The following is a 12,377-nucleotide window of genomic DNA, read 5'->3' on the forward strand; positions in this document are numbered from 1 at the left end:
AGACGAGCTGTTAGTTACGTTAAATCCTGTTAATTGTTGACAATTATTGAAAATATTTCTTGATTGTTATTAAGTAAAAGTATCATTATTTTTTTATTGTTGATCATTGTTTAAAAAACTACGAAAAATTGATCATGCCACGATTATTTTTGACAGAAGAATACGCAGACATTCATTTTATTTATGGTTTTTGTGATGGAAATGCGGAAGCGGCATCTAGAGAATACGCTAGAAGGTTTCCTAATAGAAGATGTCCTGATCCTCAGGTATTTATCAATACACATCAACGTTTTCGACAATATGGTTTAAATACCCAGCAAGTACGAAATAATCAAAATAACAGAAACCAAAGAGCAATTTTAAACCTTTTTGATAATGACAGCACATTAAGCAGTCGCATAGCTGCTAGACTACTTCAAGCTCAAAATTTACGAGTCTCAAGAAGTACAATTTTACGAACTCTGAAGAAGGACCACAGGAAACCCTATCGTTTTCAACCTGTACAAAATTTAAGACCTGAAGATGGTCCTAAAAGAGTAACTTTCTGTAGGTGGTTTGTACAGTCTGTTGAACGTGACCAAAATTTTTGTAAGAAGATTTTGTGGACAGATGAAGCCACGTTTACAAGAAGGGGTGTCGTAAATTACCATAACTTACATAGTTGGGAGCATGAAAATCCCCATGCAATACGTCCAAAAACCTACCAAACAGACTTTAGTTTTAATGTGTGGATGGGTGTCATTAATAATAACCTCTGTGGGCCTTATTTTTTGCCACCTCGTTTGAACGCAACGACGTTTTTAAATTTTTTGCAAAACGATTTGGCGGAATGTTTATCGGACGTTCCTCTAGGTGATCTGGAGCAACATTGGCTTCAGATGGATGGGGCACCATCGCATTACAGCGCTAACGTACGTGCATGGTCATAGACGGATAGGACGACTAGGTCCTGTCAATTATCAAGAGGCAAACCGAGGTCCCGTTGCCTGGCCACCAAGGTCTCCTGATCTTAACGTTTTAGATTTTTTTGTGTGGGGCTATATGAAAAATCTAGTTTACGCCGCTCCAATAAACACTCGGGAAGAACTGTTGGGAAAAATAAAAGACGCTGCTAACACTTTAAGGAACAATCCGTTTCAAATATTAGCAGCAGTTAATTCTGTTGTTACAAGATGCCAAAAATGCATTGATAACAATGGCATGCATTTTGAACAATTTTTAAATTAATTGTGTTTATTTTTGTAATGAGTTTTTTTGATAAATTTGTTTCATTTTGACTCTTAATTAGTTTTCTGTTTGTTTTTTAACATTTTACTCTTGTAATTTCCATTTTTTTAGTATACTATTTAATTTATTATTAAATGTTACTTATCTTTTGAATGATTATTTTAACTTAAATTTAATTAAATTTTTTATTACTTTAATGAGAAAACAAGTCAAGAGACGAAATCGTAAATAATTTGTGTTATTGTGTTAGCCCAAAATCCTGGTAAGTTTACATCTTCCATAGTCAACTTAAAATTTTGTTTTTTATTTGTAGGTAGCGCTTTGCCGCGCAATGTAACATATTTTATTTTTTTACGCAAAAACTATCAATTTTAAGAGAAAAACTAAAGAGACAAAAAAGAACCACTAAAGAATGAGCTGTACAACCCATATTTTTCTATGTTAATATTGCATTGCGTTAAAAAGTTCTTCTAAAAAGAACCAAGGGGGTGGTGAATTTCATCCCCTTAGAGGGCGCTAGGGAAGCTTAAGGTATGCTAGAAAACAAGATGTTAACCAGTAGTAAATACATACCAAATTTCAAATTCTTCGGTTTACTTATAGCCGAAATAAATAATAAAATGTAAATTTTTAGCTCAACTTTGATCGCTCATAGCTCGAAAACAAAAGAGTTGCGATCCTATGTTTATATAAAAAACTTGTGTTATTTTGGCAAGTACTACGTCCTAGTAAAGTTTCCCGATTAAAAACTGAACCACCCTGTATATAATAATATATTATATTTTTTGTTATATAGAAGTATTATATATTTTTTTTTGATTTTATTATATTAAAATGGTTTGCGATATATTTCAATATATGTATAGTTTATATATTACTTATTATCAATATATCATTTTCATTTCTTTTGAGGTTAGTCTCATCCTTCCACTGTATTATCAAAGTAATACAGTAATTATTAGTAATTATTTTCATTTACTACAGGAATTGTGTAAAGTAAATGAATTGCTTATACCTATTTATTTTCTTAATTATTCTTTGTGATTCAGTCATCTTGGCCATAAATCACACCACCCCGCTTGCCTGTTCGGAACTTTTACAAAACTACAGAGCAGGTAAAACCAAATTGAATGCCTCGTCAACGTAGGTCGTTTCTAGCACAATTTTATGCCTCTACGAGCGGCTCTTTTCGCATTATATCTGAACAGAACTGTACATGAACGCGTCCGACGGTCGTTGGAACTCGTGACAACTTGTCGCCGACCAGTCCGCGGCACGTCCACGGATCGGATGGAACAGCACTTTTCAACTGCGCAGGCTGGTGACTGTCAATTGGCAGTCAAAAGTGCGGTTGGAACGAACCTATAAATAACTACAAATTTAGAAATTATTGAATCATTATAAATTGTCATTTGAATCAATAGGAGCTAAGAATATGGATTAAAATCAATGTTATTCAAATTGAATTGATTTTTATGTATTTATTCGATTCCTTTTTTTAATTTTTCATTTCTATTGTACATAAATATCATATATACCATTTTTCTCATAATTAATTAATTATTAAACTTACAGGTTTTTCTTTTTTAACCAATTACATTTCATTACCATTTTCTTTCCTCTTTTAATTTTTAACAAACAAGCGCTATATAAAAAGGGAATTAAACATATACGTCAGTACTTTGAGATCGATCGAAATAGATTTTACAAAAAAAAATTAATATTAAAAACTCATTAAAAAAAGGGATAAGGTCGTTGTCTCTGCCCCTATTTTCATCATTTTTTAATTTAAAAATAGAACACGATTAAGTACTTTTTAAAAAGGGTTTTTTTCGGAAAACACAACGCTTATAATAAAGTTAAAAGATAAGAAAAAATTGCGACGATGCCCTTTTTCTACATTTTTTTTTTGTCAGTATTTTTCTCTACAGCTTTACACACAATAATTACGAGTTGTTTTTATATTTTAATTTATGTGAACACAAAGAAACCTTAAGGACAACCCAAAAAAGAAAAAAAAAAAATATAACAAAGATTAATTTTTAATTTTACGGTGTGATATGTTAATTATAATTAATTAAGATGTTATATTGCACACTTTTTAACTCTAACCTTATTTTATCATCTCATCTTTGTTAAATTTTTTTTATACAAAAAAATCTTAAATTTATTACATTATACGAGCAGAGTTATTACAAAATAATAATTAAATGGTACTTAAATTAGAAGTTTGGGATTTCATTACAACGCACTGGGATTGGTTGCTTTATTTTTCACTTCTATCATTTTTCATTTAATTAATAAATATAAACTCACAAGATTCGTTTATTAACACTAATCACATATTTATAAAGTATTATGTACACTTTTTTCTTTTTCGCCTTATTTATTTTTCTAATCGACGCATTATTATTATTATTTTTTTTTGGTTTTTTTAATATATTTTTAACTTTTCTTTAAGTAGAAAATGTATGAAAAATTTTGAATTCGATTCATCTAAGTTTATTATGCGCTTTTTATGTGTTGAATGTTAATTTTAAATGATTTGATTTAAATTAATTAATTTTGAGTTAATTTACACTAGCTTTGAGTTCATTTATATTAATGTGAGGTTCATAAATTTTGCTGTAACGAAAATAGAAAAAAAATTAAATCACAAAATTAATTAATAAAAATATTCAATGTATGTGATCAATCTTTATTTGTTATATTTAATTATAACGTTAAAAAAATTGCAACCCACTTTTGTGGCTAAAAAAGTTTTTGTAAGAACCTACGAGTTATCTCATAGTTGGCAGTCAACGTGTTAATAAATAAATAGATCTAATTTAAATTTGATGTATCTGATTCAAACGTAAATTTAAGTGATAAATGCTTATTAAACAATGTAAGGTTATGGTTAAATAAGCAAAGATTTGGATATGTTGAGACTTTGTCAGAGATAATTTCGAATAATAGTGTATGCAACCTGGTTGAGTTGGGTTGGTTCAAACCTAGATTAAAGAAACTTTTGTTGCTGCTATCCATCAATCAGATAACACCACTCTAGCTTCCATGGGTATCATCAATCTGATGATATTACTCATGCCACTAACAAATTGGTAGCCTACAAGGGAAGTTACAAGCTTCTATACAGGGTGTATCAGCGAGACCGGTCATTACACGTTCTTGAGGTTCTGGCCAAAACAAAAATTGGAAAATTCAGACTTAAGTATTATCAATTACGTTCTCTTCGACTAAAATATTTTTAGATTTCTAGCACTTCCGGTCATATCAGAAGTCGCCACCTACTTTATTTTTTTAAATGGAACATCCTGTATATTTTTACATATTTGAATTTGTCTGTTTTGAACGTTTATAAATAACTGTACTTTTTGCAATTTGATTCGGTCGTTCTCGAGTTATTCGAATTTTTCTAGAAAAATCTGTTCCAGCGGACATTTGTTCAAAAAATCATAGAACACTCGATTTTTGAGATATCAATTTAGGGTTCAGAACATGCTTAAACAACATGATGGAGTTGAAGACACCGAAGACGACTAAGTAATAAAATATGGGGGTGAAGTTATGGTACTTCCAAATTTCGAAAAGTTAACGTGCCATAGTAAAGTGACCAAACGTTCTAGACAGCCGTTCTCGGCACCAAAACTTACTCCATCATGTTGTTTAAGCATGTTCTGAATCCTAAATTGATATGCCAAAAATCGAGTGTTCTCTGATTTTTTGAACGAATATCTGCTGGAGAAGATTTTTCTAGAAAAATTCGAATAACTCGAGAACGGCCAAATCAAATTGCAAAAAGTAAAGTTATTTATAAACCTTGAAAGCAGACAAATCCAAATATGTAAGAATATACAGGGTGTTCCATTTAAAAAAATAAAGTAGGTGGCGACTTCCGGTATAACCGGAAGTGCAAGAAATCTGAATATATTTTAGTCGTCAGTTACGTTCTCAACTGATAATACTTAAGTCTGAATTCTCAAATTTTTATTTTGGCCCCAGAACATCTAATGACCGGTCTCGTTGAGACACCCTGTATATAGTAACTCATGCTGCCAACAAGTTGGCAGTGTATAAACGATGTTGTAAACTTTCAGAACAGAAGATGTTGGATGTAATAACTCATGCTGCCAACAAGTTGGCAGACTCTGCTTTATAAAACAGAAGCTCTGGGATGTAACAGCTCATACTGCTAACAAGTTGACCGACTCTGCTTTATAGAATAAAATCGCTGAAATACAATAGCTCATACTGCCAACAAGTTAGCAGCCTATAAACGAAGTTGCAAGCTTCTAGATGCAGTAACACATGCTGCCAACAAGTTGGCAGCCTATAAACGAAGTTGTAAGCTTTCAAATGTAGTAGCTCATGTTGCCAACAAGTTGGCAGGCTATAAAAAAAGTTATAAGGTTTAAGATGTAGTATTCTTATTGTTTTTTCTTTTACAATTTTCTTAAGGTGGCAAAATTGGTGAAGATGGAATTGATATAAAGAATTCTAAAGTCTTAGAATTATTAGCTACTATTATTGGTTATTTAAACACTATTCCATGAATGAAAATTTTGGTAAATAAAAAATATGTTCAATGATTCGTTATTAATTTTCCTCTCATTTTGTATTGGTCGCTCGGAAATCTCATCAAGGTCTTATATATCTTTCATCCAAAGTATCCCTTATTAAAATTTATTGCTTCGTTACATATTAACGTTCCTTAATGCCTTCTATGACTACAGCAGAAGCTCTGCGATGGAATAGCACATGCTGCTTTCATGTTCGAAGGCTTTACGATATAGAATAGTATCGCTGAGATACAGTAGGTCATGCTGCCAACAAGTCTATAAGAGATGTTGCAAGCTTCTAGATGTAGTAACTCATTCTGCCTATAAGCGAAGAAGAAGAAGCTCTGGGATGTAATAGCTCATACTGCCAACAAGTTGGTAGCTTAAAAACGAAGTTACAAGCTTCCAGATGTAGTAGCTCATGCTGCCAACAAGTTGGCAGCCTATAAGAAAAGTTATAAGCTTCCAGATGTAGTATTCTTATTGTGTTTTCTTTTACAATTTTCTTAAGGTGGCAAAATTGGTGGTAAAAAGATGGAATTCATATAAAGAATTCTATTGTCTTAGAATTATATACTACTATTATTGGCTACTTAAACACTATTCCATCAATGAAAATTTTGGTAAATAAAAAATATGTTCAATGATACTACAAGTTGGCAGGCTCTTCGTTATAGCACAGAAGCTCTGGGATGTTAATGCTCATACTGCCAACAAGTTGGCAGTCTATTAAGGATGTTGCAAGCTTCTAGATGTAGTAACTCATTCTGCCAACTTGTTGGCAGCCTATAAACGAGGTTATAAGCTTTCAGATGCAGTAGCTCATGCTGCCAACAAGTTGGCAGGCTCTTCGTTATAGAACAGAACTTCTGGAATGCAATAGCTCATGCAGCCAACAAGTTGGCAGCCCACAAGGAAAGTTGTAAGCTTGTAGATGTAGTATTCTTATTGTTTTTTTTACATTTTTCTTAAGGTGGCAAAATTAGTGAAGAGGAAGTTCATGTAAAGAATTTTAAAGTCTTAGAATTATTAGCTACTATTATTGGCTATTTAAACACTATTCCATGAATGAAAATTTTGGTAAATACAAAATATGTTCAATATCTTATTAATTTTCCTCTCAACTTGTATTGGTGGCTTGGATATCTCATCAAGGTTTTATATCTTCCATCCAAAGTATTCATTATTAAAACAAGTTGGCTATCTATAAGGGACGTTGTAAGCTTCTAGATGTAGTAACTCATGCTGTCAACAAGTTGGCAGCCTATAAGTTATAAGCTTCCAGATGTAGTATTCTTATTGTTTTTTTTTTACAATTTTCTTAAGGTGGCAAAATTGGTGAAGATGAATTTTATATAAAGAATTCTAAAGTCTTAGAATTATTAGCCACTATTATTAACAATTTAAACACTATTCCATGAATGAAAATTTTGGTAAATAAAAAATAAGTTCAATGATACCTTATTAATTTTGCTCTCAACTTGTATTGGTGGCTTGGGTTAGGTTAGGTTGGGTTGGATATCTCATCAAGGTCTTATATCTTCCATCCAAAGCATCCATTATTAAAATTTGTTGATCCGTTACATATTAACGTTCGTTAATTTCTTCTATGATTTGAGCAGAAGCTCTGAGATGCAACAGCACATGTTGCTTTCATGTTGGAAGGGTTTACAATATAGAATAGAAACGCTGAAATACAATAACTCATGCTGCCAACAAGTTGGCAGTCTATAAGAGATGTTGCAAGCGTCTAGATATAGTATCTCATGCTGCCAACAAGTTGGCTACCTATAAACGAAGTTATAAGCTTTCAGATGCTCATGCTGCCAACAAGTTGGCAGGCTTTTCGATATAGAACAGAAGCTCAGGGATGTAATAGCTGATGGTGCCAACAAGTTGGTAACTTATAAGGGATGTTGTAGACTTCCAGATGTAGTAGCTCAGGCTGCCAAAAAGTTGGCAGCCGATAAGAAAAGTTATAAGCTTCCAGATATAATATTCTCATTGTTTTTTCTTACAATTTTCTTAAGGTGGCAAAATTGGTGAAGATGCAGCTCATATAAAGAATTCTTACGTCTTAGAATTATTAGCTACTATTATTGGCTGTTTAAACACTATTTCATGAATGAAAATGTTGATAAATAAAAGATATAATTAATAAATGCTTTTTTAAACGAAGTTATAAGCTTTCATATACTAGCTCATGTTATCATCAAGTTGGCAGGCTTTTCGATATAAAACAGAAGCTCTGTGATGTAACAGCTCATGATGCCAACAAGTTGGCAGCCTATTAACGAAATAACAAACTTTCAGATGTAGTAGCTCATGCTGCCAACAAGTTGGCAGCTTATAAGGAATGTTGTAGGCTTCCAGATATATTAGTCCTTTTCGTTATAGAACAAAAGCTCTGGGATGTAATAGCTCATGCTGCCAACAAGTTGGCAGTATATTAACGAAATTACGAGTTTCCAGATGTAGTAGCTCATGTTGCCAATAAATTGGTAGGCTTTTCGTTATAAAACAGAAGTTCTGGGATGTAACAGCTCATGATGCCAACAAGTTGGCAGCCTATTAACGAAATAACAAACTTTCAGATGTAGTAGCTCATGCTGCCAACAAGTTGGCAGCTTATAAGGAATGTTGTAGGCTTCCAGATATATTAGCTCATGCTGCCAACAAGTTGGCAGCCTTTTCGTTATAGAACAAAAGCTCTGGGATGTAATAGCTCATGCTGCCACACGTTGGCAGTTTATTAACGAAATTACGAGTTTCCAGATGTAGTAGCTCATGTTGCCAATAAATTGGTAGGCTTTTCGTTATAAAACAGAAGTTTTGGGATGTAACAGCTCATGATGCCAACAAGTTGGCAGCCTATTAACGAAATAACAAACTTTCAGATTTAGTAGCTCATGCTGCCAACAAGTTGGCAGCTTATAAGGGATGTTGTAGGCTTCCAGATATATTAGCTCATGCTGCCAACAAGTTGGCAGCCTTTTCGTTATGGAACAGAAACTCTGGGATGTAATAGCTCATGCTGCCAACAAGTTGGCAGTTTATTAACGAAATTACAAGCTTCCAGATGTAGTAGCTCATGCTACCAACAAGTTGGCAGGCTTTTCGTTATAGAACAGAAGCTCTGGGATGTAATAGCTCATGCTGCCAACAAGTTGGCAGCCTTTTCGTTATAGAACAGAAGCTCTGGGGTGTAGTAGCTCATGCTGCCAACAAGTTGGCAGTTTATTAACGAAATTACAAGCTTCCAGATGAAGTAGCTCATGCTGCCAACAATTTGGCAGACTTTTCGTTGTAGAACAGAAGCTCTGGGATGTAATAGCTCATGCTGCCAACAAGTTGGCAGCCTATAAAAAAAGTTAATAAGCTTCCAGATGTGGTATTCTTTTCTTTTTTTTTTTTTTACAATTTTCTTAAGGTTTCAAAATTGGTGAAGATGAAGTTCATATAAAGAATTCTAAAATCTTAGAATTATTAGCTACTATTTAAATGGCTATTTAAATTCTATGAATGAAAATTTTGGAAAATAAAAAATACCTTATTAATTTTCCCCTCAACTTGTATTGGTAGCTCAGGAGTCTCATCAAGGTGTTATATTATCCATCAAAACTATCCATTATTAAAATTTGTTGCTTCGTTACATATTAATGGTCGTTAATATCTCAAATCTTGCGTTTAAGTGGAACTATAAGACATACAAACTATAATCAATAAATAAAATATAAAGATTGATCACATATGGTTTACAATAAAAACATTTGTGAATTTTCTTACATAATTATTTTGTTATGACTATAAAGTTATTGTAGAGCTTGATTAATTTTTAACTTTTAAATTTTTCTTTTAGTAATCGTGTAAAAAAATAAAATGTACTTTTGAATATTCTGATGATTATTATTATTATTAATTAATTATTATTAAATTTTTCTTTGTGTATTTTGTTCGTTTATATAATTTTTTACATCCTTGGCCGAGTTTATTTTATAATTTTTAAAATTATCTTCATCATCGCTTTTTTTCCAAAATTTTTTGAAAACGATTGTCAAGAAAATTTCTATTGTTATCAAAAGAAATGTTTTATTTAAAAAATAATTTTGGGAACATGTCCACGACGAACGACACCAAAAATAAAAAAAAAAAATGAAAGGAATATCACAATTAAAAAAGAATATATTAAATATATATCACACATTTGGGGTTGTTGATGAGTTTTTAAATAGTTTATATTAATTAATTACCGCGTATCTCGTTTCCAATAACAAAAAAATAATTATTAAATTAATAAAGTCCCGTTGGTTTTGGTTAGCGTTCGTCGCGAAATTTGCCCCCCGTTTCATCATTTTTTCTAACACATAGAGCAAATAATTATAGTTATTATAGCGTTAAAGACTACAAAAAAAAACACATCATTCATTTACGACTATTTTAAATATAAAAACTAGAAACACTTCACTTTTTGTATGTTTGTTTTTTAATGTGTTTGTAATTTTTTAAATGTGTTTGCAAGTTTTTTCTGGCTGTGTTTTAAATTTATTACTTTCTTAATTATGTTTTTCGATTTCCTAAGTTTCCCAAAAAAAAGAAAAAGAAAATTAAATAAAATGTTTGTTTTCCTGTTTTAATATTCCAATTTTTTTCCCCCGATTTTCCGTAAAACTTCTCAACCATCTCATATTTCAAGAAAAAAACCATTTTAAAATTTATCATTTCAATTTTTAACCAGTTTTTACAAATTATTTAAATCTAAAATCTTATTTCCATTTTTTTTTTCCGTTTCGTTTTAATTTCATTTCCTTAAAACTTTATTATGTTGTTGCACTTTTTGTAGAAAGAATTCGTTTTTTCCGATATTTCAAAAATTAATTATTATTTAATTAATTAATTAATTAACCAAGAGTCCTCTCTCTATTCAGACGACGATCGTTCGCGAAAATGTCAGGTACCACAACTGCTCTGCGATTTCAATCCAAAGCAAGAAGAGAAACGACGACACGACGTATTAAGAATAAGAAGAAGGATTTTTTTAATGGGCTATGGGATCCTACCTTTAATTATTTAGTTGTTACTATTGTTATTTTTTTCCAGCGGCTGCTCCATAGAGAGACGACCTTTCTACTCGATCTATTTTTTTTTACTTATTTAAAAGAAAATCTTAAAACTTGCTGTTTTTTTTTGTTGCTGTTAGAGGTGTTTTTTTTTCTTGCTTGTTGTTTGCACTTTTTGTCACAGTTGCTGTTTGTTGTTAATTAAGAGATATAAGCTGCGCTCGACGTACTTCTCCCCGATTATTTTGGAGACGCTACGAGCCAGGTACGTAGGTTGTTGTTGGTTTTGATGTTGATGACACGACACGGCGAAGGCGATTATGGTTAATAGTAACTAGATTTAGCTGTTTGCTACCTAAGACAAAAATAATAAATTAACTAAAAATGATTAAGTTAGTACTTAATTCTAAAATTAAGAGTAGCCCAGAATATATGCATTGCTATACAGACAGGGTGTCTCGTATCTTCCGCATCAGAGCATTATACGGTTATAGGATACATTATTCTGAAGCGATCTTTCTAATAAAAGTTTTCCGAAATGTTTATAATAACCGCATCGGGAACTATATATCCAATAGCGGATTCACGAAGTCACGGAAAAGTTTATTTCTCTTTCCGTGTCAAATCTATTGGTAAGTACACATGCGAAACTAGTTTAGAACGGCGCGGAGTGCGGGAAGTTAGCCCCCCATTTTTTTATTTTTAAATTTTTTATTGTTGTTCTAGATTGTTCTAGAGTTGTTCTACATTGTTCCAAAGCGGCAAATCGAAAAAATAAAAACTCCGCGAGAAAACCGAAAAAACTGGTTTTTTGGCTAGCCCCCCATTTCTGGAAAAATCAAATTTTCTTTGTTGTTCTGGGTTGTTCTAGTTGTTCTAGTTATTGTTCTAGAAAATCAAAATTGTGGGATACAGCATTACGAAGTTATAACTAAAAATAGGTTTGGCCGCCGAAATGTCTAGTTGATTGCTGTGACCATAGTTTTTCTATTATCAATTCCATATTACAAATATATACTTATTATAGCTAACGAAATCTGGAACAGCTATTATTTTCACTAGAACAACTCTCTAAAGGGCACTTTACTCTTTGCAAATTAAAGTTTTTGGAAGTTTCAGTCAGTAATTCTTGTGTCAGCGGTTTTATATTACACAATAAGAATTAAAAAACATAGAACAATCTAAAATAACTCAAACTTTGCCGATTCAAATTGTTCCAGATGTGTTTTACGTTTAACACGGACATTAATTTTGCAAAATCACATATTTTTTGTTGCTCTAAATTGTTCTTGTTGTTCTAATTACTTAAAATGTTTATTTAATCACTGCGGCATTAGTTCTTTTAAACTTTCATATTAAAAATTAGTACTTACAACAATTAAAACAATTCAGAACAGCTGTTATTTTCACTAGAAAACCCTTAAATTTCAGTTGTTGTGATATCGGACAGGTTTTGTTGAATCAGTGAACCCAATCTTTAATATAATAATAGTTTTAAAAAACTAAAAAAATATGGAATAATCTGACCATCCTA

At 31.8% G+C, this 12,377-nt stretch overlaps 1 protein-coding gene across 5 annotated transcripts in view; it reads right to left on the bottom strand.

Annotated features, from left to right (window-relative positions):
- Window positions 1-2,693: 2,693 nt before the first annotated feature.
- Window positions 2,694-12,377, bottom strand: part of LOC111413443 (CCR4-NOT transcription complex subunit 6-like twin) — a 115,509-nt gene continuing 105,825 nt past the window's right edge. For 4 of the 5 annotated variants that reach the window (XM_023044424.2, XM_023044423.2, XM_071194825.1 and 1 more), the window contains one exon: window positions 2,694-11,198. In XM_023044424.2, the coding sequence (XP_022900192.2) occupies window positions 11,195-11,198 (4 nt within the window). In that variant the 3' untranslated portion in view covers window positions 2,694-11,194. The remainder of the gene's footprint in view (window positions 11,199-12,377) is intronic. The other variant, XR_011639928.1, reaches the window with a different exon arrangement.

The sequence above is a fragment of the Onthophagus taurus genome, chromosome 3, assembly GCF_036711975.1.
Source record: "Onthophagus taurus isolate NC chromosome 3, IU_Otau_3.0, whole genome shotgun sequence".
NCBI classification, from domain to species: domain Eukaryota; kingdom Metazoa; phylum Arthropoda; class Insecta; order Coleoptera; family Scarabaeidae; genus Onthophagus; species Onthophagus taurus.